General features: G+C 39.4%; 3 protein-coding genes across 5 annotated transcripts; 1 reads left to right on the top strand and 2 right to left on the bottom strand.

The window, feature by feature from the left end:
* Window positions 1–755: 755 nt before the first annotated feature.
* On the top strand, window positions 756–11,991 carry rereb (arginine-glutamic acid dipeptide (RE) repeats b). Of its 2 annotated transcripts, none has more exons than XM_071493518.1 (17): window positions 756–1,039; window positions 1,945–1,993; window positions 2,789–2,913; window positions 3,722–3,821; window positions 3,923–4,021; window positions 4,447–4,527; window positions 4,632–4,785; window positions 4,907–4,993; window positions 5,108–5,301; window positions 5,493–5,651; window positions 6,299–6,400; window positions 6,575–7,716; window positions 8,403–8,601; window positions 8,680–9,382; window positions 9,474–9,614; window positions 10,147–10,321; window positions 10,949–11,991. In XM_071493518.1, the coding sequence occupies exons 1-17, from the start codon at window positions 1,014–1,016 to the stop codon at window positions 10,980–10,982; spliced, it is 3,570 nt and encodes a 1,189-aa protein (XP_071349619.1). In that variant the 5' UTR covers window positions 756–1,013; the 3' UTR covers window positions 10,983–11,991. The 2 variants fall into 2 exon arrangements, with proteins under 2 accessions (XP_071349619.1, XP_071349617.1); XM_071493516.1 differs by having other exon boundaries at window positions 757–1,039; window positions 5,490–5,651.
* A 536-nt stretch (window positions 11,992–12,527) lies between these two features.
* Window positions 12,528–19,714, bottom strand: perm1b (PPARGC1 and ESRR induced regulator, muscle 1b). Its single transcript, XM_071493519.1, has 4 exons — window positions 19,166–19,714; window positions 15,420–18,424; window positions 15,195–15,311; window positions 12,528–14,768 (listed from the first exon to the last, which is right to left on the bottom strand). Exons 2-4 carry the CDS (start codon window positions 18,397–18,399, stop codon window positions 14,686–14,688), a joined length of 3,180 nt encoding a protein of 1,059 aa, XP_071349620.1. The 5' UTR covers window positions 18,400–18,424; window positions 19,166–19,714; the 3' UTR covers window positions 12,528–14,685.
* A 114-nt stretch (window positions 19,715–19,828) lies between these two features.
* On the bottom strand, window positions 19,829–27,325 carry cunh1orf159 (chromosome unknown C1orf159 homolog). 2 transcript variants are annotated; one of them, XM_071493521.1, is made up of 10 exons: window positions 27,116–27,325; window positions 25,984–26,064; window positions 25,164–25,248; window positions 23,859–23,954; window positions 23,702–23,758; window positions 23,255–23,389; window positions 23,044–23,069; window positions 22,832–22,856; window positions 22,402–22,531; window positions 19,829–21,029 (listed from the first exon to the last, which is right to left on the bottom strand). In XM_071493521.1, the coding sequence occupies exons 2-9, from the start codon at window positions 26,053–26,055 to the stop codon at window positions 22,428–22,430; spliced, it is 600 nt and encodes a 199-aa protein (XP_071349622.1). In that variant the 5' UTR covers window positions 26,056–26,064; window positions 27,116–27,325; the 3' UTR covers window positions 19,829–21,029; window positions 22,402–22,427. The 2 variants fall into 2 exon arrangements, with proteins under 2 accessions (XP_071349622.1, XP_071349621.1); XM_071493520.1 differs by having other exon boundaries at window positions 19,829–22,531; window positions 27,116–27,323.
* Window positions 27,326–27,785: the final 460 nt, after the last annotated feature.

Below are 27,785 nucleotides of genomic sequence, written 5' to 3'. Positions count from 1 at the left end.
ATGTCTTTGTCCCAAAATCCAAAATGAAACAGGAAAGTAAATGTTAATGTTGTATCATAATGCAATCATGTTATAAGATTATTATATACTCATAGTTTATGTATGTATGTATTTATTCCTTCTCTTCACTTGTTTTTTGGCTTATTTCTGCTATATATATATATATATATATATATATATATATATATATATATATTTATACTACAATTGTAAGATAATTTTGCAGAACTACAGTAAATCTAAATATATGAATTAAAAAAATTGATTAAATAATAATAATAATAATAATGATAACAATAATAATAATAAGTAAAAAATCCACCATCATTATCTTCTTCTTATTATTAATATTATTATTATTATTATTAGCAGCATTAGCATTAGCATTAGCCTCCAGTTGAATCACCATATTTATCCATCCTAATATGTCAATAAAGACATGAGGTGTGACAAGACCATATGTTCATGCTTTTGGGTTATTAGCACAGGCTGCTATCAACAAACGATCCGCATAACCTATAATATCATATTGTTCTTAAGGTGCTTGTTGTGCTTGTAAATCACTGCATCTGACTGTAACCACATTGGAAATGTGGTGAAGATGTGTAAAGATGCAGTCCTACACTGGTAACGAAGAGTTCAGGTTAATGTAATGGCTTACATAATGTTGTCGACGGCCCACAGCGGTACACCGTGTGCTGTGCTGCCTGATTCATGGACGCCTGTGCAGCGGCAGCAGCTGGTGATGAGCAGCTCCCAGTGGCTGCTGCTGCTGCTGATCCGCGGCACATGCTCAGTTATGTACACCCAGACAACTTTGAAGGCTTAGCTGTGGCTGCTGAGGTCATTGCACTGGGAAAAAAAAAAAAAAAAAAAAAAAAAAAACTAGACTGACTCCCTCCACAACACCGCCTCCATTTTGAATAGCCATGTAATAGGGGGTTCGCATAGTTTGTGTGTATCGCCCACTGCGCTGCGTAGTGTCAACAAGCCACATCCAAACATCCCTCGACATGGACGACCTGTTCAGTCCGCGGAGGTAACTTGATTAACTAACCGTTTGCTTTCTTATTTTAGTTAGGTGTGTATTAAATACGTCTTTTAGTGTTTCGCAGCCGGACTTTGAAATACATTTGTGTGAAATAGTCGGAGTGTCAGTGGTCACGAAGTTCGTGTCTGGCTAACAAGCTAGCCAAATAACAGCGTAATGTTACTGTCTCGTTAGCAGCTAGCAGGTCCTCTTGGAAAAAAAAAAGAAAAGGTTTTCTGTTTGATTTGATGTAGCTAACAGCTATTTGTGCGGCTCTTATTTTAGATAATGCCTGTAAAGCAGATTAGCCGTATGCATCGTTTAATATATGGGTCGTTGTCGCTTCACGTACGGATGTCAACGCTATGCTGTGCATGCTAATATTGGTATTTATTATTGATCGCATATTTTAACTAAGATTAACCAGCGTAGGTGAAGCAGCCATCCAGCCACTGCCAACCTGTTATGATCTCCGAAGTAGCACACACTGTTCTCGTAATGGTGACCGAGAAAATTAGCAGCGCATGTTTGATTGATTGACAGTCTTTTTGCGGTGGTTAGCGTCAGATTTCATTCATGTAATATAAGGAAACGTCGCAGGTCGCAGCCGAGATTGGTTCACAGTGATGGAGGGGCGGGATGTTCTGCTGCTGAAATCACTGTGAACTGGCAGGAAAGCTGCTCTGACTATTGCCAACTTACACACATATCGATTATACGTCTGTTTACCGACCGTTCAGCGATAAGTACCAAGTAATTGATAGGTAATATGTGGCAGGCCGACTTCAACTATGTGAACACATTTGACTTTGCTTTCCCATCATACTTAACACTCAGCAGATGCCAAGACTATTATTGGAGACACAGAAATGTAATGTACAATATAAACTTGGGATGTTTTTTTTTTTTTTTAGGAGCCTGAACAGCACACAGGGCGAGATAAGAGTGGGGCCAAGTCATCAGGTAAACCCTGCAACAACTAAACATTATTCATATCATATTTGAATAAAAGTTGATATTGCAGTTATTAATACAGTGCTTTTATATATTCAGTAGTCAGATTTATTTATTTATTTGGTTAAAGAAACATTTTGAAAACCTCAAAATGAAGAGTAAAATGTCAAAGATTGGTGAAAAATGCCTGTTGTAATTTCCTAGACTCTAAGGTGTCATCTTCAAATGTCATGTTTTGTGCAGCCAACAGTCCCAAAATTCTCAAAATGCTACATATTTGTAGGTTTTAGCTTCCCAAGAAGCTAAAACCTACAAATATGTATCATTTTTGCTTCAACAATGACTAAAATGATTATTTGATTAACAAAATAGTTCCAGATAAACAGCTCTTGTGCAGTGTGCATTATTATTTGCGTGTCATGCAGGTTGTATGCATTTCTGTAATAGCCAATATGTGTTCTGAGGATATATTTGAATATCTATGTAGCATGTTGATACTAGCATGTACTATTACTAAACAGCAGCAACATCCTTTATCCATTAAATGATTTATCACACATTGTAATTATGCAATTATACACAGTTAAATCACTCCTAAAACTCCTAAGAAATTGTGTGATTTCTTATAAAGGATGCTTGAAAATTGTGTGACTGTTGTGATAAAAAATAAGCACTTGGATTTTTTTTTTTTTTGTGACACATTACACCTTATTAAAGATAAATGGTAACAGAGCACACAGCTGTTGTCCTTTGAGGAAGTCTAAGTGTTTACTAGCTCCTGTCTCTTCTTCGGTTTCATTGCAGGCCAAGCTTCCAGAGTTGCAGCCACGGCCTGCTCCTGGTTTACAGACTCAGACAGAGAGTGAGGAGCTCATGTGGACACCAGGGGTCAATGACTGTGACCTGCTCATGTACCTCAGAGCTGCAAGGTCAGTGTCTGCACTAGTCTAAACTTAATCAGTCTAAAGCCATGTATTACGGCTAGCACCTTTGCAGCAGTAGATTAAGATATTTTTTGAGAATGTCAAATTAAGATTCAACATACAAATACACAACAGTGTAAAAGTATCAAAAGTTAATCAAAAATTAGAGTAGAATTTTATGATAAACTCTGATAATTTACCTACAGCTACAGATATATATCTACTGAAGAACAACATGCAGCTATTTAATGAAATGAAAAAAAGAAAAAAAGGGTTACTGACTGGCCTTTTGACATGGTAATGAGAAAAGTGTCCCAAATGGGGAAGTATATGCAAAACAAAACCAGTTTGGGTCTGGTCATGTGAATGCCAGTGTGGTTAAGCTCCTGTCTTAGCTAGCTGCAATACATTTAAATCAGTCAGTTTAAACATAGTTATGTCTCATGTGTGCTTTTTGTTTCCAAATTGATTTTATTCAGGGCTTCGAACACATTTTTTCTTTTGCCAGCATTTGTGTTTATTTGGGGGAAAAAACAAGACGACGTTTCTCCTGTGAAACAAGTGTTGTGTTTAAACACACACTGGTTGTTGACCTGATTTCTTACTTACTAGTGAGAAACCTTTTTTTAAGTGGGGCAAGGGAATAGAGAAGAAACATAGTTAACACTGCTGGTTTTCTGCTGGAGAATAAAAGGCCTGTATTGATAAGAATTTCAGAATCACTTGTTGGAACATAAAATTTGGAAAGTGTAAAAAGGCACTTTGAATATTGATTTTATCTGACATCAGAGCTGTATTGTGTTTATTTTTCAAGGAGCATGGCAGCATTTGCAGGGATGTGTGATGGTGGATCCACAGAGGATGGATGTTTAGCAGCCTCCCGTGATGACACCACCCTCAACGCTCTTAACATGGTGCAGAGCAAATTAATTATATTCATAATTTTCCAGTTAATTCCAAGAACAACAATATTATATTGCAGATTTACTAACAACATTTTTTTTCTCTATTCTAGCTACATGCAAGTCATTATGATGCAGCAAAAGCTCTCCAGCGTCTGGTCAAGAAGCCTCTGCCAAAGCTCATTGAGAAATGCTGGTCGGAGGGTGATGTGGTGAGACGTCTTTTGCTTGTAACACAGCACTGAAGGTCAGTGCTGATAGTTTGTTTGTCATTGACAAAGTTTGTGCAGGGAGATAAAAAATCTTTATGAACTGGTGGGAAACTGTCTATGTATTTTAAACATAACCAACATGTTTAACAGTGCAGGAAGTGTAAATAAAAAAACTGAGATCAGTTCTCTTACCTTCACTGACTACTGTTAAAACAGCAAGGATACAAACAGGCAGTAAAACCATGTTTTTTTAACCACTTCCTCAAACAGCTAATCAGTCTAGTACTTAAACAATAACCATGCTGTGGTTGATAAATGCTGCTATATACAGTATCCTAAGATTAATATTATCTGTGCTGGAGCCTTTTTTTACAGTGCAATATGATTTAATTATACCCACCTCTCTCCATCCTTTTTCTCCACAGAAACATTTCATCAAAGGCCTGAGACAATATGGGAAGAATTTTTTCCGCATCCGGAAAGACTTTCTACCCAGCAAAAAGACTGTAATTGAACACTTTGGTTTTGCATACAGACCAATTTGTAAAGCACACAGTAATTCACAAGCATAACTCATATTATTCCTAAAAGTCTGTGGTTTTATCACCAGGGAGAGCTGATCACTTTCTATTACCACTGGAAGAAAACTCCTGAGGCCGCAGGGACAAGAGCTTATAGACAGCAACGCCGACAGCCATCCTCTCGCAAGGCAAAGACTCGCTCGGCGGCGGCTCCAGTAAACACCCCATCGCGAAATTATTCGGGTGAGCACTCCTTAATGTTCCTCAGAAGTATCTTGCCATTGCTGCTGAACAAGGGAATAGTTGTGCAATCAAGAGATGCATTGGACTTAATTTTTATCTAAGATGATATTTTCCTTTGCAGTGGATGTGAGTTCTGCCAGCGAGGATGATCTTGATAGTGAAGACAGTGAACAGGACATCAAGAGCTGCAGCTACTGTGGTACAACAAGTGAGTACAAGTCTGTATTTTTGATTTATGAGATTGGATGGTGTTCAGTAGTTTATGTAATACAAGTGTTTTAAAGTGAAATATCTTGTACCTAAAGTCAGTTTTCTCTGACAGGTTCTAAAGATTGGCACCAAGGGGGAAGAGATAATCCTTTGCTGTGCACATCTTGTCGCAACTTTGAAAACAAACATGGATGTCTGCCGCCAGCTCCAAAATCTGCAGGCGCTCCATTCATGTTTAAACCTGTTAAAGAGGAAGAAGAGGTGAACAGCAAGCATGGCATGAGGACACGGCGAAGCAGAGCACCTGTAAGCCTAAAGCTGGCAGATCACTCATACTGTCATCTTTATTGCTATTAATACATATATACAAGTAAATGTTTGTGCAAATGCCATTTTGTAGTCAAAATATCAAAATATACAACAAGAATCAGATTTCAAAATGTTGTTTTTCTTGCCTGCATTTTAACATTGTCAACTTGTGACTATTTTTAAAGCAGCTTTCATCTTTAAGAAGTGGTCACAGGAGGCTCACAGGCTCCCCCACCAGTGAGGATCAGCAGTCCAGTAACCAGCCCTCCCCTAGTGGAGTGACTTCTAACTCTCTGAGATCGTTTTCCACTGACAATAAGAATGAATCCACTAAGAGGACAAACAAGGTAAACATGATCAACACATTTAATAAACATAAACTTACATGCACCTGTATGCACCTGGAAATAAAGAGGTTGACAGTGTGGCTACTTTTTGATTATGCCGCTACAAAAACAGTTGGAGCTTGACTGATCCCAACAGCCTTATAATAACCTGACAGATACTTAATTACGGAGTGTACAATTTTGTTATCGGTATACAGTTTTGTTGGCTGCAGTCACTTTGCAGTTATGTGCTGACTATTATGAAACAGTATTTTTGGAACAGTAAACAAGATTTTTTTTATTTTTAGATAAAATTTTGGACTGTGACTGTGAAAACTTTGGACAGAGACTTTCAGCCAATATAACCACAAATGTATTTTTGTGGTGCTGTAGACATCTAGACAAGGCATTCAAATTCAGATTTAGCAAAACATTGTTGTCAATTACAAATAAATGCAAATTTGTATTTGATGTGTACTTAGCAACAGCTGAATTCTTTAAGGAATTCACCATTTGAGCTGATGAAACTTTAGTTAGCGACCTAAACAATGTGTATCTGCAGACAGGCATGTTCAGTATCACTATCACTGAGGTTCTCATGTCAGTCAACATAAACATCATCTGTCAGTAATTAACATCACTGTGTAAATACCACACTGTATCCACAGAAGGTAAAAGAGGAAGTAACCTCACCAAAGACAACAAAACGTGTACGGGAGAGTCCTTCTCAGGAGCCTGAAAAAGTTACACCTAAAAGACCGAAGACACAGGTGAGAGGCTGTCAATTGTGACATTTTGTTTGACAGAGATGCTAAACTTCTTGTTTTGTAGAGTAGCACATGTAGTAAAATTTAGCAGTATAAAAATTCAGTTTCTACATAATAATAATATATTAGTAGGCATGAATTGGGCACAACATGATCCAGATGTGTTTGTTCTTCCAGGATCCACAGGGCTCCCGGTCAGAGGGCGAGGCAGAGGTAGAAGAGGAAAGCTCTTCAGAAAGCCGCAGCGCTCAGGATGATGGCAGCAGTGACACCAAAGACATTGATCAGGACAACCGCAGCTCCTCTCCCAGCATTCCCAGCCCTCAGCAGGGCCACGAGAGCGACTCTGACTCGTCTGCTCAGCCAAACGGTGTCCCATCAGAGCCCGTCGCCCCCGCTGCTGTGTTAGCTGACACACCGGTTCCGCAGGCCCCCCCCTCTCAGGGTCCCGCCATTACTCCTCAGCCACCACAAAGCACCCCCCCTGCTGATCCCGCTCAGAGCCCCTCTCCTCCTTCTCCAGACCCCCCTCAGCCAGCAGCAGGTCAGGCACCTGCAACAGGGGATCAAAACAGTCGACCACAACCCACCTCCCACCCTCTCTCTGGTCCACCTCCTCTGCCGTCAGCGTTGGGTCAGGACTCTCCTCTTTTTCCAGGATTTCAGGTCCCACCTGCTCTCAACTCTGCACAGCCTCTGCAGTCGCATGGCCCATCACCTCAGGCCCCCCAGCGACCCCTACCCTTCTTTAGGGAGTCACAGCTCCCTCAGCCTCCTCTGCCTGGCCCACAAATCAAGCCTCCTCCCACCACCCCAATTCCACCTTCACACAAACAGCTACTACACCAGTCTCCCACACCTTTCCCCCAAATGCCCTCCAATCTCCCCCCTCCACCTGCCCTAAAGCCTCTCACTTCTCTGCCCAACCAGCATCCTCCAGGTGCTCCACCTCCCCCTCTTCAGCTCATGCCACAGCCTTTGCCAATGCAGTCACTTCCAGCCCAACTTCCAGTGATCTCTCAGGCGCAGACCCAGCATGGAAAAGGCGTCACTTCTTCTCACCCACCTGCTGCAGCCTCACACTCTCTCACCTCCGTAACATCTTCTTCTATTGGCCCGGTCCCAAGCCTCCAGCCATCCTTCCTTCCTCTTCCCCTGAGACCCTCGCCGAGCAGCACAGCAGGGGGATCACACGTTCAGATTAAAGAGGAGCCACTGGATGAGATGGAAGAGGCAGAGAGCCCACCATCTCCACCTAGGAGCCCCTCGCCAGAGCCCACCATCGTTAACATGGCAACCCATGCCAGCCAGTCTGCACGGTATGACTGAAGACATTGTTTCTTAGGAACTGCCCTTTAGAAAAGCATAGTTTTGACAGTCTTATGTACTGCTATGAAATCAGATATACCACATTGCTTGAGAACAGATAACACTTCTTAGCTTTATTTTCTTTTATTAGTATTCTGGTATATAATTTGCGAAATTTAAAGAAAATTACACTGTTTCTATCACTCATGGTAACATTTTACTTACAATAGTGGCCTGACAACCAAACATTATTTAAAGAAATCACAGTTAAACACAAAGTGAATTGATTCAAAAGGGGCCTGTGTTTTCATCTCCAAATTGGTGGCTTGCACAAGACACAACACCAAACATTATCAATTTGTGGTCTGTTTGTTGTTGCCATATTGATTTTTTTAAAAGCTGTTTTGACTCCCAGATCTCAGCGACTACCTTGTGCTTGAAATGTCATTATAACTGATAGGAATTATATCCAAAGCTACTTAATATGCAGGTTTAAGTGGCTTCATGTTTATTAAAATGTCAGTAAGGGTCAGGGACAAATAAACACTACATAACATTTTTCTGCAGTGTTCAGCTCATGTACATCTAATTATGTTTCACATGCACAGAGCCAAAAGCTCCTCAGGCTTCATGGTGCGATTTTGTGGGAATGAAAGTTGAGTCATACTAATTAATGTATGCCTGTCATTTCCTTCAGCTTTATCAAACACTTGGATCGCGGTTACAACTCCTGTGCTAGAACAGACTTGTTCTTCACTCCACTCTCGTCCTCCAAATTGGCCAAGAAAAGGGAGGAGGCGGTGGAAAAGTCTAGGAGAGAGGCTGAACTCAGTGCTCGACAAGAGCGTGAAAGGGAGAAGGACAGAGAGCGAGAAAGGGAAGCAGACAGAAACGCTGTGAGTGCAACATTCGTTTAATTCCTTTTTTTAAGCATCTTCTCTACCTGTTATCTCACCCGCTGTCTTTGCTTTCAGAGAGCTACCAGTTCCTCCCATGACAGTCGTATGAGTGAGGCCCAGATGACAGCTCAAGGCCACGGGCGCCCCTCCTTTGAGCAGCCACCCACCACTGTAGCTGCTGTGCCCCCCTATATTGGCCCTGATACACCTGCCCTGCGCACCCTGAGTGAATATGCCCGCCCTCACGTCATGTCCCCAACCAACCGCAACCATCCTTTCTATGTGTCCCTGAGTCCCGGTGAACCCCTGCTTGCCTACCACATGCCTGGCTTGTACAGTGCTGAACCCAGCCTGAGAGAGCGCGAGCTGAGGAACCTCAGAGAGAGAGAGCTCCGTGAGAGGATGAAGCCTGGTTTTGAGGTGAAGCCCCCAGACCTGGAAACCTTACACCCCTCAGCCAACCCCATGGAGCACTTTGCCAGACATGGCGCACTGGCTCTACCCCACATTCCTGGGCCTCCCCACCCTTTCGCACCCTTCCATCCTGGGTTGAACCACCTGGAGCGGGAGAGGATGGCACTTGCAGGACCTCAGCTGCGCCCAGAACTGAATTACGCCGAGCGACTCACTGCAGAGCGGCTTCACGCGGAGAGGATGGCCTCTGTGGCGACTGACCCTGCTGCCAGGCTGCAGATGCTCAATGTGACACCGCATCATCACCAGCACTCTCACATTCACTCCCACCTCCACCTGCACCAACAGGACCCCCTCGGTCAAGGTGAGGTTGGACTTTATGGATCTTCAGAAGTTAATCAGCAGCGATACACCTGGTTGACCAGATTACCTGTATATCTTGATTCTTCTCACAGGTTCAAGTCCTCACCCTCTGGTGGACCCTCTGACAACAGGACCGCGTTTGGCCCGATTTCCCTTCCCTGGTGGCCCAATACCCAACCCTTTACTCAGCGATCTTCCTCATGATCATGAGATGCTGCGCCACCCATTGTTTGGTTTGTAATCTAAGATAATCACAGCCCACAATTTGAGTCTTAAGAAAGTATAGTTTTTCTCATTAATTTTTTTTATTCCCTTTAACCAGGGCCGGGAGGCATTATGTTTTCAGATTGTCTGTCTTTCTGTCCCATTCTTATGAACGTAATAATCAAAGCAACACCTTGAGGGAATTTCTTAAAATATCTTACATTCACTTGGACTCAAGGATGAACTGCTTAGAATTTGGTGGTCAAAGGTCATTGACACCTCAGACACACATTTTGGAATAACCCACAAATTCATATGCTAATTATGACACAATTTAACACCAATGTCTAATAGGGTAAAAATTATGAAGTGATGGCATTTTCTATCCATATGGACAAAGGTCAACTTCACTGTGACATTATAATGTTATGCAAAAATACTTCTGCTCTTATTCAATGCTCAATGCAATGTAACTCATGAAGCAGAGATTGTGACCATATTTCCTGCAACTTGGCTGGCAGGTAATTTGAGTTTTTTTGGTTTTTTTTGTGCCTTTCATAGGAGCTGCATATCCACGAGAGCTGCAGGGCCCGATTCCTCAGATGTCTGCTGCTCACCAGCTCCAAGCCATGCATGCTCAGTCTGCAGAGCTGCAGAGGATGGCTATGGAGCAGCAGTGGCTGCATGGGCATCACCTGCATGGTGGGCCTCTACCAAGTCAGGAAGATTACTACAGGTGAGGCCTTTGAACGTTATAAAAGTTTGTTTTTGAGTATCTATTAATAGGGTCGAAACAAAGACAAACCTGTTGGGAAGGTTTCTTGAAGATACCTCATGAAATACTTCTGTTAAATCATCACACAATTCCCACACTGTTGAGCTGGTCTATCAGTCACATAGACACTCTCCCTAGCAGAAACAACAAATTTTTACTCTTCACTTTCGCAGGTTAGGTGAGCTTGCTTTGCAATTTATCTTAGCAATAATCGCTTTTGCACCAAGAGCGGACACTGTATAGTACCTGACCTGCGAGAATTGAAAATATATATTTTAGTAGAAACAAATAAAATAATATAATACGAAAGGAAATCAATAATTTTCAATGTGAAGAATGAACTTCTCTCATATTAACTGTTTTTTTTAAATTACCCTTTGTCTGGACTCCAGCCCTCCATGCTCTCCCATCCCACTGATCATTGCTTTACATTGTTACTGTAATTATGTGGTTTTTGGTTATAGTATGGCCACTCCACTGTTGAGCCAAATTGACCAACATTGAAGTCATTGTTGCTTAGTTATACTCATAAACTGTGTGACAACCAACTGCACAATGTTTACTCATTTTTGTTTCTGTTTTCTGAAGCCGTCTGAAGAAAGAAGGTGACAAGCCATCTTAAGTGTCAGGTGGTGCAAGCCCTGAGACCCTACACTTACATTCAATAGAATACTGTGTACCTTTTAAGCTGTAAGAGATATTTGTGTCATTTTTTTTGTTTTAATATATTTTAGAAAATACTTTGTGGATCTTTATGTGCATTCCCCGTTTAGCACTTAATGGGACTGTCAAAGTCTGTCTGAGATTTTCATATCACTTAAGACTTTATACTAGTTTTATTATCAAAATAATGAACAATCTCACTTATTCGTGTGAGATTTAAAATGACAGATTTTCTCTAACCAACTGTAAAACTGTTTGATATGCAGTGATTTAAACTTGCTAAAATACAGCTCTTATAAATGATATGAAAACAGACTGACTTTGGTGTTAAGTTTAAATATACCTATGATGATTTCTAAATGATTTCCTTGTACAGAATGACATTTAAATCAGTGTTTGAATGATTGTAACGACCTAGCATGACGCAGTTTTCAGTTTTCACCAAACTAGAGTAGCAAGTTGCATTATGGTGTTTAGACTCTGAAAGTATAGTAGAGGTTGGTTTTACTCTTAAATCTGCTAAATATTTGTCTAAATCCTAAAGTTTTATATATCAAGATATCTTTTCACAGTATAACCGAAGCTTTTATTCGCTCATTTTTAAGATTGTAAATATTATGGTCACATTATTCTATATGAATGAGTACTATTGATATAGCAGTAGATGTGAACACCTGACCCCTGATTCAGCACGATAGCAGTAAAATATAAGCTAAAAACAGTATATAGTATTATAAGTGAGATAACGATTAATTGGACCATGATCTGTCACTACAGACAGAGTGTTTTATTGTAACATCATATTTCCTTCATTTTGACGAGACTAAGTGAATTGGAGAAACTAAATCTTTGACATTTAAATGAAATTTTAAAAAGAACTGCCTCTAAATTCAATATTTATGTGCTATAATATGAAAGTGTATCAATTGCATATTTATTTCAATAAATATTTCTGCAGTGGCACATTATTTACTTTGCATGTGAAGTTCTTCTATGCGGAGAGAAAAACAATCTGTGGTCCTGCTAGTGCTCGTTTCCTGCATACACCAACACAGAGAGGACAGTTATATATTCATGCTTTTATTGCATTAAATCACCTATTGCACCAAATCTGTCATATATGGTGCAGTTTTGATTGACGAGATATGTTATAACAATGAATTGTAGTTCTTCACACAAAATAGTTTTTAAACAGTGGCACTGACAACAACAAGTTGTTTAGCGTTGATACTTAAAAGCATTTGACACAGCAACGCTGAATGGAAATGTATTTTATGAAGTTATGTGAATAGTCAGAACTACTCATAAGAAAATAGTTTAGCTTGAATTTTTGGATCAGCACAGGATGACTTTTTTTTTTTTTCTATCACAGTAGATCCTGCACCAACATTTTTGACCGTACAGCATTTTAGAACAGTGGTTCCCAACCTGGGGGTCGGGAACCTCACAAGGGTTCCTGAGATTAATCTAAAGGGTCGTGAAGCAAGAAAAAACAAAAATCTGCTACAAAGAGTTGCATTTATTTTTCAGACATCTCTAATCTTTGCTTTTTTTCTTACTGTTTAATACTGTATATTTTTACTTTTTCAGGTCTAGAAATTATTCAGATGAAGTGGTCTGAAAATGAAGAATCACCTTAACTGCTTACACCTCACGCAGGCTGTGGTGAGAGGTCGCAAGTAGACGTGGCTTTTAATTAAGTGAGCACAAAGCAAAAAAGGTTGGGAACCACAGTTTCAGACAAAGCTTTCCAATCACACACAGCTCAAGCAGTAACTTACTTAATCTTTTCTTACAACATACATATAAACCAGACCAATATCTACACCATGACTTTTTTCAGGCTGTTATCCCTACAAAGACACCCCACATACACTTTTCAGCAATGCATCAAAACTCTACAGGCAGCTATTACATCTTAGCTTGACTGCAGCTCTATAACATACAAATCCATGTTTGACGAAACAAAAGGACATTTATAAAACTGAGAGCTTCTGAGCTTACATTATGGTCCATATATCAACATCAGTTTATCCAGAACTGATAAAACCAAGGTTATTAAAAGCTTAAAATGCACCTGAAATGTTTTCATGTCTTAAAGGCTTAAGGCTCACATAAGCCTTTAACAGATCCCATGACAAGATCAAAACTAACAATGTGTTCCCTATCCTCTCTGTGATACTTAACCCAGTACTCATTGTTCTCATTTCAGATATGAATCCTTAATACAGGTAATAGTACTTGATACAACTAGTCTTTGTACTAGACTTTAGCAGAAGGGCCAGTCCATGAACGTGAATGTCCATGACTGATAAAATAGAGATATGAAGTTACACCATTGGTCAACGGGACCAGTGTTGGAGTTTCCCCCATGGCCATTGCTCTTTCAAATTCAGTTGGCACAGTTTGTATTAGGGCACAATTAATACCTGCTGTGTTGCTACTTTAGCACATTTGTCGGTAGATTTAGAGATTTTTTTTTCTTCAAAAAAGCCCCTAGCGACAAATGTAGCAACTTTTTGGACTAACCTTAGCTACATAGAAGGGAGTCCAGTAATGCTCCGCAAGCGAGACATACACCTCTCTCTACGTCTGCTCTGTTCAGTTAGTGGAAGTGAGCAAAACAGCAGTTTGTTACTCAGACAGAGGCTGTGTGCTGCTTGATAAGAAAGACTCACTGTTGCTTCTAACTTTCTTTCTGAGTGTTTGTTTTACAAGAAAATATAGCTGAAATCACCGCACAGTCCTTGTCTTTAACTTACATGTTTGGTGATTTTGTCAGATAAAGCTGTGGTTCGAAGCTTTAGTTATGTCTCTCACTTATAAGTTGCTTCGGATTAAAAAATCTACCAATTGAATAAATGTAAATAAAATCAGAATTTTGTGCAGAGCAGCAGCTTGGAAATAGCTTGAAATTTATCACGTAGTCTTCATGGGCTGCATTTCAATCAACAGAAACAGAAAAACATGTAAATGGAAACAGCTTTATTGGGAATTCGGCCGTATTAAATACTGTATATGCGAGCACAGAGAAAGGAACTAGATAAAGGGCTGAAACTGGCACCAGGCAGATCAGTTGTTTACAGCTGTTCCACAACAGTTTTCAACTACATCCTCAATTTTACACATTGACCCTACACGGTCCAGCCATATTCTAGGTTTAGTCTTGTTTATTTCACAGTCTGCCTAAAATTGTGGCATACATTTTTCATTTCCATATACTGAAAATATGCATATTGGCTGATTTTTATACTTCTATCACATATATTTATAACTTTTTATCTTTTAAATTTGATCCTTTGTATTTTGTTTTTCTAATCCTTATTTTTCACTCTCATTTTAATTATAATTATTGCATGTCATCAGTCCAACTCAGTTCAGGCTGAAAAAAACTTAAAACCTCAGATCTTCTTTATGTGCTGTATAATATACTGGGAAAAGACAGTAGATATTAAGCAGGTGAATGACACACACACACACACACACACACACACACACACATATATATATGTGTGTATGTGCATATATATATATATATATATATGTATATATATATATATATATATATATATATAGTGGATGTATTTGTATTTGTACAGATGGACCCATGTGAAAATTTTTTGGGAAATTACTTCTCTTGTGTGTACATTATGTATCAGGGCTCATCTTGAGGAGGGCGCCGTCTTCTTCACATACTGCCGCAGATACTGGATGGCTGAGAGCGCACTCACATTTGCTAGCAGAGCTGAACAGGATTTAATTAAAGTTACATTCATGAAGTTATACAGAACTTTTAAACTTAAAGCCCCTGAAAACTGGGTTTAAAATCTAAAGTATTTCTCAGTGAAATTAAAAAAATCTATCCTAGTAAGCAGCAATCATTGTTAAAATTATTTTAATTTTCATTTATTTTTTATTTTAGCATGGAGAAAAGCAATGAAAATCAGCTGTGGGTCTGACTGTAACCGCTGTAAGTGTTGTGATGAACTTCCATAAAAGAAATTGTTCCATTTAAACCGCAGCAAATATTTATTACTCATTTATTTATTTAAAGTTCTTTAAGAAGCTAACAGAGAAAATATGTTCTTGGGGCTTTAATATTGTATTTTAGACTTACTTTCTGAATAATAATAACTGTCACAGCAGAATATCAATGCAACAAGCTTCATACCTGCTTTCCAGGCATCAGCAGCCTCTGGATCAGAAGATCTCAGTACCCAGGATGCAAAGGCAATGCAGACCAAACACATATCAGACTGCTTCAGTGTAGAGAAGATGCCCTCTTGTCCTGTAAGAGACATAAATGTGTGCAGAAAAGTGGATTTCATTTAATTCTGCATGCGTTGTTTTTTACCTTTTACGTCCAGGACGGTATTATAAGAGAGCTCTGGCTTACTTGTTGTCGGTATAGTTCCCAGAATGCTCTGCTGGACTGCTACCTCTCTGAACTGAGAAGGAGTTGAAGAGACTCTTCCCTGCGTGAGAACAGTGACTGGTGGATCCTTTCTCTCTATCCTCTCAGCCACAACTGGAAACACCCAGGCGCCCGGCCTTCGGCACCAGATGCTGCCTTTGTCGTGGAAGCGAATCTTCCTCATCGATATCAAACCTTTCCAGTCGCGAGACCTACCTGCACCTGCTGCAGATGTCCCACAGTGATTGGCCTGGATGAAAGAGTGAGACACAACTCTGATCGGGGAGAGGTTGTCCATCTCCTCCTCCGCTTCGTAGTCTGCACTCAAAAAAACATAGTTCAATTTTGGGAATGTGAGTTCTCTGCGCTTAGGACGAGAACAAGAGAAGATAGGGATGGGTTTCTCTTCACTGCGCTGGGAATCATGGAGCGAAAAGAATGACAATTCATCCCTGAATGTACAAAGAGTGTAGTCAAACACAGGAGCCACTGGGATGTCCTCTGGATCATAGACAGCGACACACCCGGAGTCATTTTTTGGTTCACCCTCTGTGAAAAAGTATTCAAACACTTCTGGGAAGGATATTTGATAATGCTCATCCAGTATCTCTGTGGTGGATAGAAAAGATGCTGGGATGAGTGTTTCCAGGCTATCACTCACTTTCAACACCATGTTTTCCCCCAGAGACTGGCAGCTGCTGAGAAGTAGACCGCTGTCATCACTACCGAAAGGTAAAGTTAAATCCTCCTTGATGAGAGCTTGTAGGTTGTGCATACTTTTGCTTTTTGTTGTCTGTCTTGGCCACGCAAGTTTGCTCAAAATATGTGAGTCCTGTTCCTCAAAACACTGTCCTGCAAAGTCCTCCAAAGGCACAGGTGTCTCCTTTCCTTCAGAGCTTGTGGACTCCTCCTCCTCATCCTCCTCCTGTGATAAGAAAGGAGAGTCATTAGTCCTTTGTTGGTTTTTGCTATGAGGATCAGGACTTGGGTTCCTACTGGCGCCAATAAATTGCCAGTACTCCTCTTCAAAATCTGATGTGGAAAACTCACAGCTTGAGCGATCTGGCTTGGATTCGTCAGGCTGTGTGAAATAGTCTGAGTCAGCAGTGTCCGACATATCCATTAGACCACCATCAGGCAAATTATACGGCACAGCGTCACCCACAGTGCCGTGACCTGTTGGAGATTCATCTACATATGCTGTCGCTGTTTCTTGTGTTTCCCAGGGAGGCGTGCTTCTACCCATCCTAAGCTGCAAAATGTCATTTATGGTCAATTTTTCCATTTCATCCCAAAAGGCAGAAATGGCGTACACAGGTTGAGTGTGGCCTGCAGCTTTGGCATATGCTTCAGGGTTGTTAGCCGCAGAGCAAGGTGTTACCGTTAACTCGGGAACAGGGAGAGGACTAAGCTGATCCCCTGACGAGCTACCAGATTCTGAAAGGTTAATTTTGTGTTTTTGAAGTCCAGGTGTGTGCGAGACCGTGTGGAGGACCGTGCTGTGTGTGTTATCATCACATGCACAGTTGTCATTTGGCATGTTGTCGGCTCTTTGGCCAGCAGATGGAAATGTCAGGGCGGGGTCAACATCGGTGTATTCATAGTTGCTGTCTGCCACATTGCAGGAGGCAGTGCTATCACAAGAATGCATTTGTCTGCCCTGTGTACTGTCAGCATTAGCACTGTTAGTCTGCAACATCACAGGTGCTGAGCACTGCAGCTGTATTAAATCCACGGGTTGAATGTTTTCCATGAGTAGATGCTGAGTTTCCTCCACTGATTCAGCAGCAGACATATAGGTTTCAGAGTCATAACTGTGACTGGAGAAAAACTCAACACCATCTTCAAACTCGTCCGTGTTTTCCAACTGTGGAGAGTTTTTGGGTGTGAATGTATCATATGATGTGGATGCTGAGCTGCCTCGTTCCTCGTTTCTCTGTGTCATAGGCTCAGTGATATTTTCTTTGGGGGAATGAGAGATTATCAGGTTTTCTGACACATTGTCCTCCTCACAAGACATTGGCAGTGAATCCGAAAGGCTCTCAGGATTTATTTCAGAACTTTGATGCCATCCTGAGTTTTGAAGCAAGTTTTGGTTTGATTGAGTGAAGCCTCCCATGTTCCTCCCTCCCTGAGATTCACATTTATCCTTGCTTATCTCCAAGTCATTTGCATGTGATTTCTCCTCCCCGTGGTTGCACAGACTGTGACTTTTTTTACAAGGTTTTTTTTGTCTTCGTTTTTTTTTCATAGAGGTGACACGCACCCGCTGCCGTGCAGGACTGTCATTCACTGTCACGAACCAGCGCTCCTTCTCTACTCTTGGAGCAACACTGCTCGCATCCTCACTCATAACTCTGTCTGTAGCGCGTGGCTCATTCACATTTGGTTGTGTTTGGTGGCACAGTGGATCAGGTTCATTTCTGGAATTATCTACTTCTGTTTGCAGATCTCCAGCCTTCTTTTCCAGCTCTTTGGAAACCCCTGAACACTGAACTTGAATTGCATCAGTTTGCAGTGTGTTTATAGTGTTGTCATTTATCTCCTCTGTGATGTCTTCTGCAGTCTTCACATGCAGCTCTTTTGTGCTCAGTGTATCTCCTGCAGGACAATCAAGGCATATTTCAGAATCCACCTGTGTCACACCGTCTTCTTCAGCTTGTTCCCCTCTTGTACCTCTTTCATTCAGCTTCATCAATAACTTCATACAGCTCTCTTCTTCTGTGCTGCATCCTGCAGCACTGCTCTCTGCTCCATCACTGTTCACACCAAGGCTCTGCTGTTTCTCCCGCTGCCCTGTGCTGGAGACTGAACTTGAGTTTTCTGAATCCTCTGAATCGCTGAGGCTCAAGTTATCAGGGCAGGCAAGCGAAGGCTGCAGCAGACTGCACTCTTCACTCTCATCATAGAAGCTGGTCCAGTCGAACTCCGCGATGTGCATGCTGTGATCTAAATCGTCCATTTTGATATATCACATGCTCTTCAATCTGAAAAAAAACAGAAGAGGAAATATAAAGAAGATCAGTGATTACAGATTCAGATGTTACCCCACTATAACCCCACCAGGTTACAGTTGAAGTTACATCAACACATTTGAGTTAAATATAGAGCACAAGCATTTGTTTGAAGCTTTACATTGCTGTATTCAGCTGTCAGTTGGAAACAATTGTGCAGAATTCAAACAGGCTCCTGTATTAGTTCAAAACTTGAGAAGTGAAAATCTCAGAGATCAGCAAAGCAACACTAGAGCACCTTGGTCACAAGCTCCATAACAGACCCCAAAATACTCCACAGCCTTGCTCTTAGAAAACATGTAATTCGACCTGATATGAAAGATTCAGCTGTCCAGTGTCAGGGTACAACTCACTGTATCAGTTTGACAGACACAGTGGGGGTTGTTTGTAAACAGAGTGAAACTAATACAAAATTATATGAACACTAAAACATCTTCTTATTGAAGCCTTCAAGTATTTTTGTATTTGGTGAACACATTTTGCACTATTTTAGCTTTAGGGTTAAATGTATTTCATTATTTTGCAGCAGTGTGGTCATTAGGGTCACTGTCATTTTCAGCATAATGGACGGTGTTGTGATTAAATTCTTTCAGCTGCTCTGCTTCAAAGTCATTAAAGGTCTTGTATTTTCTACTGTATTAAAACAACTAACAAAAAGCATATCATATTCGGTGAATGAGTGTCATTGTGTTCCTGTAGTAAACAGGGACCTACCTGTTGCAGAGGGACAAGACATCCAGTTTGAAGGTGTCAGTACTTTTCTCCCTGAAGGAGCATTTCAGCTCTGATGTGGATCTGTCCTTGCATATGTCAGACTGGGGCCTTGCACACAGCTGTTATAAATAGAGTAGTATGTCCAGTCACATGGGGTCCAGACGTCCTTCCCTACACTACCAGAGGTGTGACATTTCAGCAACTAAAAGTACAAGCCCTCTTACATTCATCAGAGGTAAGATCAATAATCAGTTCCATTATGAGACTAAAACATAATGGACATAGTAGGGCACTCACACTTTGCTACCATGATTGGTAGTTTAAATATTTGTTGTGTACTATATTTAAAGTGACAATTGTTTTTCTACTTAAATATTTAGATTTTTCATTTTAACAAATGACATTTTAATATTCAAACTTAAGTTAAATTCTTTACCCCAAAATGTTGTGATATAATCACAAAACCAACCATTAAACAGGGAAATTAGAAAGTCATCAGCAGAATAACTTCTACAGAGTGTCATTGTTAAAGCAGAAATCATTAAAGAAACATATCAAAAATTATTCAAATTGGTCTTTGACAAATGTGTGGTTTAAGCTAGGTAGTTTTATTTAAAGAAACAACAGTATGATAGTTCATACAACTGCACAGAGGAAAACGGCGATTATGGAAAGGTGCTTTATTTCTGAAAACAATACATACATCTTCAGAACATTCTTCATGGCCTTGAAACTAGAATATGTACATCCTTACAAAAACAATACATCATTTGTATAAAACAATATGTACATGTATTCAGCTTATTGTTGTCTGTACAACAGCAAACATGAAGCAAAAAGGGGAATATTCATGGAATGATCGCTGCCTTTTATCTGGTTCACTTCAGATTGCTCCACACATACTCAAGATGGAAATTGTGTTGCCAAGATATAAAAATATATGACGTAAAATACCACAAAGCAAATAAAACTTGGATAACTAGCCTTGGTTTCGAATTGTGCACAGTAAAGGCCACTGGATATTTTTCAAATACCCAATTCTTCATCATGTCCAGACAAAAATGTTGTCCTGCTGCATTTAAAGCTCATAATGGCACAGTAATCACAGTAATGGCATATAGTACATGCCATTTTCTTCAGACAACATTTGGCAAAGGTAATAGTAGTCAAGTAATGTTTACAATGCAACAACAATGTTGCCAGTAATACAAGAAAACAATCTCAATCACACTTAATGGCAATAAGTTGGGTATTTAGAGCATTTGAGCATAAAAAGTATGTGATGACCTCAGACAAATAAAGTGCAGGAGGATTTAAAAATGTTATGTTTTGAGAGAAAAATCTGTTGGAATTAAAGTTTACTTCATGGAACAAAATTTGCAAAACATGATGGTGTTGAAAATGACCTCTGTTGGTGTGTGAGTGGGTCTGCTGTGGAATGTAATAAATAATGCATTCAACTGACAACATGATTTGTTGTACTCGTGAAATACATTCACCTTGGTTGAGCTCACAAAAATAATAAATACAAATGCAACAATAAAAATACAAGGTCAATCAAACAATCATCATTACAACACATACAGCAACTCCCTATAATGTCCCGGTCCACCAGAAGAAATCTCATACTATCAGACACATTATTTATTCTGTTGGCCTGACTCGAATCAGTTAAATTCAGTGCACTGTTACAAAATGCAAATAAATAACACACATGTAAAAAAAAAAAAAAAAAAAAAAAAAAAAAAAAAAATCCTAATTAGCGAACTCAGGAAAAACAAACCTCCATCAAATGTCACTGGGCTGTCACTCAGCAGTGTCACTGTCGCTCAACTTGGTCGCTGGTTTGATTCCTCTGATGGGTCTAAACAGACAGATCCATGTATTTATGAAACCTGTCACTTAAAAGTACAGCCAAGATGAGAGGACCGATACCAGCCTCATGTCTGTTAAAAATGGAGCTACAGCAGCCAGGAGACATTAGCTTATCTTAGCTTAGCATAAAAACTTTGAACTAGGGGAAAACAGCTAGCCCGTCATTAAAACATTATATCTTGTTTGCTTAATCCAGACAGAAACCAAAGTCAAACTAGAATTACAGCCCTACGGTTGTATGCCTCTGTCAACCGGCCAAGTTGCAGGAAACATGGTGGCAATCTCCCCTTCCTGAGTTTTTTTCAGAACATTATGATGTCACAGTGAAGTTGACCTTTGACCATTTGGATACAAAATATCCTTATTTCATAGTTTTATCTTTTACGCATTTGTGTTAAAGTGTGTCATGATTAGTGTATGCATTCATGAGTTATGGCCAAAAACATGTTTTATGAGGTCACAGTGACCTTTGACCACAAAATCGGTTCATCCTGTGTCTAAGTGAATGTTTGTGCCAAATCAGAAGAAATTCACTCAAGGCGGTCCTGACATATCACATTCAAGAAGCCAAAAAATGTGTTTTGTGAGATCAAAGTGATCTTGACCTTTGACCACCACCATCAAATCACTTCATCCTTAAGTCCAAGAGGACATTTGTGCCAAATTTGAAGAAATTATGTCATGGCATTACTGAGATATTGCGTTCACAAGAATAGGATGGACGGACAGATGAACAGATGGACAGTCCTACAGCTTTGGAGGTGCTGGTGCTTTGAACAGGTTCAGGCTAGTCGTTTCCCTGCCATTTCCAGTCTTTATGCAAAGCTAAGCGGCTAGCAGCTGTAGCATCATATTATCCATGTGACGCTATAACTGAGAGGGGTATCAATCTTCTCACCAAACTCTTGGTCTAGAGAGCAAATAAGCATATTTTCCTAAATGTCACACTACTCCTTTAACAGACAGGTCCACATATTCATGAAACCCAACATGCACAGTCATACAGCAGATAAAAACTGCTTAATGACAGTATTAGGACTAGATCCTGATCCTGATGAGGCTATTCATCACAACAGTGCTACATCAGAGGGTGGAAAATACAAACCGACCTGTGATGTTTCAGATTTACAGAGAAATGCTGAAACTTTTTTCCTGGAATATTTTAGCTATCGTGTGTGCTTATTTTCAAAGAAAAAACAAATGAAGACTAATGAACAAATATATGAACAAGTCAAAGGCAGTGTCAATAAGATGCACCACCCACAGTTACAGTTAAATTTGGCCACATCTATACACATCAGCTGGTCTTTCTTCACACTTGATAAGAAAATCTAATATCATTCCTGAGCTTTCTCTCCTACCTGCACCAGCGCTCCCACCCCTCCTCCTACACATTATAGACTTGAGTAGTGGATGTAGTGGGTATGGTGGTACTATTCACTGTTGATGTCGCAGAGGGCCGCTCCCTTCTGACATATCTTGGCTTCCTCACTTCAAAAAGAAAGAAACACAAAAACATCATCAGTTACAAAAATCAGAGGAGACCAGCGCGACCAGCGAATTGGTCATAGCATCTGAAAGCTAACTTTTAGTATGTTTTGTGCTTTTAAGAACAGCTTTTATATCCAGGATCACTTTTTTTTTTTTTTTAATACAAGCTTGTCATTCCTGCAACAGTTCTCAAAGATGTAAAGCACCTCACCAACATTGCCAAATAGTCACATAACTCTGAAACCTGTTCCGCAAGGTCAAAGAGGTAGTTTACAGAGTACAACAGTGTAGTCGTCTTACCTGATGAAGAGGGGATCATGACAGCCTGGAAGAGGGAAAAAAAACAAAAGGTATTATATCTATTCCTTAGAGACACAAGCATTTATAAATAACGTTTGTTGTACTGGAGAACATTGCTGAGGTTACAATGAACAGATTCACAGTCTCTACACGAGTCTCTAAATGTTCTGTAGTGTGCAGTTAACCATAAACAAACAATAAAATTGACTTACTGTCTCACTTGGTTGGAAAATGAAGGCTGTAAATGTACACAACATAATGTTACATTTGAATTTAACCAAATGAAAATCAAACAAGATCACTGGAGCTAAGCAATAACATTCCATGTTCTTCAAGCACTTCCATGCTGTATTATACTGGATTTAATGGGCGTGATGGGTCAGCAGGAGCTGTGGACCTTCAGGTTCATATTTCACTACTTACCCTTGTTGCGGCGGTAGAAGATGCTTGGCAGTCGGTTGGAGCGTTTGAGGTAGAAAAAGGAGGCAACAGACAGGATAAGGAACAGGCTGATCAACAGTGTTCCCAGAAGAAGGGAGGCTGCCACGCCCGGCCCTCCTGCACAAAAGTACAAGACAAAACAGGAAGCAGATGACAAGAATTATGACAAATATATTATTGGCTACTGCAGACATTAAGTGTGTCATCATACACACACACTTAAACATGAAGTATTCTGCTCTCTTCATCTTACATTTCAAACTAATCACAATCAATGAGAGCTATATTAACCTTTAATTTATCCTTAAAACTGAACTAACTTTTTCTAATAATTCAGACTTGCAGACACATGAAAGTGCAGGTAAAGAAATATTACACATAATGAAATTAGTAAGTCAGTCTGCAGTGACTGCAGATATGACATCTTACCAATTTTAGGAGTGACAGTAGTTACAGTTGTATGATTCTTCCGCTCCACTGTATAGTCTAATATGGACAGAAAACATGTCAATTACAAAACACATGCCCCAAAACATTAAAATTTTAATTTCTCCAAATCAGTGAGTGAACAGTTCCCAGTCCTTACTGTAGGTGCAGACTGTTATGTTCTCCAGATCCACAGCTGCTGAGTCACAGAATATGCAAACAGTATTGCTGTTCTCAAGGACACGCAAGAAGCAGCCTGAATAATTCAAAACAAGAATATATTTCATATCATTTTATTCTCAGATGGAGAACATGTTCATTATTTAGTATGTATGGTGTATTCATGGTACATTTACTGGTGTTAAATGAAAGTGAAACATCTTCCACTGCTAATACAGTTCAAAAAGTTTCAAATTCACAAAACAATGTTTTTGTTTTTTACAAGTTACAAAGGATAAAAGCTAACGTTAGCACAGGGACAGGGCAGGCCATTTCATAAGTTTAAGTCTTTATTTGCCTGTTTCACTCTGTCTCTCTGGCACGCAGGAGCAGACTGTTGTTTTTTCCACAACACCTCTATCATACTTCCTCTTTCATTTTAAGAAGTACAACAATGAGCAACACAACTATTATATTATTCAATGTAATTTCTTTACAATACATCAGTGTTGTTATGTCTTTCAATTGTTGATGAAGGCATGTAGATTGTATATTTCCAGTTCAATGGTATAAAAGCATAAAGTATGTATGAGTTTTAATTAATAGTCTTAATATCTAATTTTACAGAACAATCAGCTACATTATGTATAAAACCTTTTTTTTTTTTTTTATGACTGTGTCTTAACACAGTTTCTGTATTGTCAGTCACTCAAATAGCCAGAGAAATTAATGGGTTACAGTTATCCATTACGAATGAAGATGACACTTTTACAACAATTTTTGCAATATAACAACAAGCACACTGGTTCAAAACACCAAGTGCCACCAGCTTCAGAAAAACTCAGGTGTCACTGAGGCCAACTTGGTTTGTTGTTGAGCATTTTTTAAGCTTCCACCATGAGGAAAGGCATATATTTATCCAAAGGCGGTGAAAAGCTTAATAAATCATTCATCCGAGTTCATATGGTGAATAATCTGAATAGCTCTTAACTGGACCAAACACCTCAAACAGCAATTTTCTGCCAAATGACATTACGCTGTTTAAAAAAAAATAATTTACAGACTATGTCCTTATGTATTATTCTAAATCTCTTAAATGTTGAACTGTCAGAAGTTGTGCTCTGTGCATTCTGATTGACAAATGTAGTATATAAGGTAATATAAGGTAGAGTGATTCATATTCTCTCCTTACACTAATCTCAAAGTGGTGATGATAAAATCAAAAGTCTGAGTGATGTTCTGTATATAGCCCACAACCTCAACCACAGCTGTTTGTCAGTAGTGTCATTCATAACATCCACATTACCTGGTTCACAGTGAGTGTCATTTGAACATGAATTGTTCACTCTCTGTTTCTCACCACAGCACTCAAGGGAGTTCTGATGTAAGGCCTGTGAACAGAGAAGCATTCACAGATTGCACTGGGGAACAATTTGAAAAAAAAATTCTGTTGAGTTAGATTTTTATGCTGATTAAAACTAAAATTGGCATGCCGATTCCAAAATTGCAGTCAGTTTTTTTCTAGCACGTCAAGTTTTTTCTCCACAGCTTACCCTCCAGATAAGCAAAATTCCACTGATTAGCTGTAGTAAGACTTGCCATCTGATTACGGTTGGACTCATCAACAGCTACGTGGCAACTTGTTTGTGCAGTCACAATTGAGACAGTGCGGTGAGAGGTGTGTGCAGCTCCCAATAGGTCAGTACTATCAATATGTGCAAACAGAAAGCTAGCATAGTAGGAATTAAGAGGATTTGTGCTGGCTTTTCTCTTAACCTTGTAACCATGGGCATACCGTTGTAAGTTCTATTTTGTTTTATGCTGTTTTTTTAGTTTTCAAAGCTTGTAACTATTCCATCTTAGTACAGTATTTTTCATATTTTTTAAGAAAACGGGGATCCTATAGTTCAAAAACTTGACGCAATAGAGAAAAACTGAGATCAGTTTTGGATTTCGCACCCCTAACTCAACAAAAATTGTGTTCCACAGTGTTATCAAGTCAGTGTAGCCTGAAAAAAACACACACACACACACACACACACACACACACACACACACACACACACACACACACACACACACACACACACACACATCAATTGGCCAAGTAACATTCATCATCTTACCTTAGTTACAGGTGTCTCAGGTCTAATAAGAATCACAGTGGCAGCCAAGACCAAAAGGAATGACAGAGCCATATTTGAACCCTTGGAGATCAAACAGTCAAATTAGAAACGCATGAATCGCTCTAACTAGGCACATAGTACATAGGACACAGACTTTTAGCCATTTATTCCACAGGAAAGAAGACATAATCAAGAATCTGACTGGTTCAACTCAAAGTTGCCTAGTCAGATTCATAGTCTTATTCTTCTATCAAATGTGTAGTTATTTAAATTATAATTTATTCATTTTAGACTGAATTTTATTTGGGAGACACTATATGTATTATTTTAATTTGACTTCTTTTGTTTAATAAAAATATAATGGTTTATTTATATTTCTTAAAGTGAGGTACTGAAAAAAGTACACTTGGTATTGGTACCAAATCTCGAATATTGTGTTGACACAAGTCTTGAAAAACTCTAAAGGATACCCAGACCTATTAATAATTTTGAGAAGTATTGCAGGGCTAAGTCACTTCTTAATTTAGAGTCAACTTACATGCTCTGTTCTCCAACATTTGTTCCAAAACAGTGCACAACATCAGGTGTTTGAGGTTAATGTCTGAATATAAAAAGCTATTGTAACTGCCTTAACTGGCTGATATCACAATACATTTGACAAGTTCAACTCTTTCTGGCTGAGGTTAGGATGAAAGTAGGCCAGTGTTTAGGCCATTTTGTAAGGGCTGTATTAAAATAAAAAATGAGTCACACACAAACACTTCCATAAATGTGGGGACAGTCTGATTTTCCTGGTCACTTAGCGTTACAGTTCTCTAACTTTTACTCCTTCCTTTTTCATTGCGAAGTAATTACTTCAGGGGCAACCCGTAAATCAACACAGCTAATTGCTCAGAAAATGCTTTTGAAATGTGCTAACCTCACTTAAGGTATACAACCGAGGAGTTTAGCTAGCTAGCACCTGTCACCGGGATGAAGTCAGACTGCAGTCAGCGTTGAAATAACGATGTCAGCGTTAGAGAGATAGATGCACTGATCTGTCTAAATCTGTTTTACATTATCGGGTATGTTTACAGCCACAGAGTAAGCACCTGCACATTGGTGAATGTAGAGACACAAAAAGTTAACTCACCAGCCAAACACCAGGCTTTGGCCTGACCAAACTCCTAGGTGTGGTTTAATCAACGTCAGGTTGCGTCTGCCGCAGAGATATCACCAGACAGTCATTTATGTTTGCTGGCAGATTTGTCATTAACACACCCCTTCAGGACAAACACAGATAATCATGCGGCTCGTAGCTCACAGCCACAGCTACTCGTTAAAGAGTATGCATTTCCGGGTACGATTTTCAAAATAAAACCCCTGGCGGTTTGCCAGATGAACCTAGCTAAAACTAATGCAGGGATATACAACAGGCCTGAAATAAACTCTACTTTCTTGAAGGTTCAGTTTTTGTTTTTTTGCCTGCTGACTATGAAAATGTTCACTAAAACATTAATTTTATGCACAAGAGTGACATTAAGTGAAAAATATGAATTATCAATATCTTTCCTAAATTAACGCCATTGCAATGTGAAATATTATTTAAATAAAAAAAAATACTGAAATTGATTACAATATTAATTGTTTCTTGAATTGAAACTGTCATATTCTTTGGCTCAGTTGGCTAAATATGCAGAAGAAATTCTGGCCTATATCAATTATATTAATATTAATATATTAATATAATTATTGATTGTTTAAATTATAAAAAGACATAAAATATTGTATTGGCTGCCTAAAAATCAGGTGTGATTGCTAAC

This window comes from Trachinotus anak, unplaced genomic scaffold (genome assembly GCF_046630095.1).
Source record: "Trachinotus anak isolate AG129_WGS33_773 ecotype Australia unplaced genomic scaffold, CSIRO_AGI_Tana_v1 ptg000013l, whole genome shotgun sequence".
Lineage (NCBI taxonomy): Eukaryota > Metazoa > Chordata > Actinopteri > Carangiformes > Carangidae > Trachinotus > Trachinotus anak.
Note: the sequence above shows the minus strand (reverse complement) of the source record. Positions and strands in the feature narration are given on the sequence as shown.

Bases quoted from the DNA above. Each gene is read 5' to 3' on its own strand.
- rereb (XM_071493516.1), top strand. From the start codon at position 1,014: ATGGACGACCTGTTCAGTCCGCGGAG. The intron at 6,401-6,574 runs GTGAGAGGCTGT...TTGTTCTTCCAG, and splicing joins CTAAAAGACCGAAGACACAG to GATCCACAGGGCTCCCGGTC. The intron at 8,602-8,679 runs GTGAGTGCAACA...CTTTGCTTTCAG, and splicing joins GGGAAGCAGACAGAAACGCT to AGAGCTACCAGTTCCTCCCA.
- perm1b (XM_071493519.1), bottom strand. From the start codon at position 18,399: ATGGACGATTTAGATCACAGCATGCACATCGCGGAGTTCGACTGGACC. The intron at 15,312-15,419 runs GTAAGCCAGAGC...TGTCTCTTACAG, and splicing joins GGGAACTATACCGACAACAA to GACAAGAGGGCATCTTCTCT. The intron at 14,769-15,194 runs GTATGAAGCTTG...AATCCTGTTCAG, and splicing joins TGCTGATGCCTGGAAAGCAG to CTCTGCTAGCAAATGTGAGT.
- cunh1orf159 (XM_071493521.1), bottom strand. From the start codon at position 26,055: ATGGCTCTGTCATTCCTTTTGGTCTTGGCTGCCACTGTGATTCTTATT. The intron at 25,249-25,983 runs GTAAGATGATGA...CTCTGTTCACAG, and splicing joins CTGAGACACCTGTAACTAAG to GCCTTACATCAGAACTCCCT. The intron at 22,532-22,831 runs GTAAGACGACTA...TTCTTTTTGAAG, and splicing joins CATGATCCCCTCTTCATCAG to TGAGGAAGCCAAGATATGTC.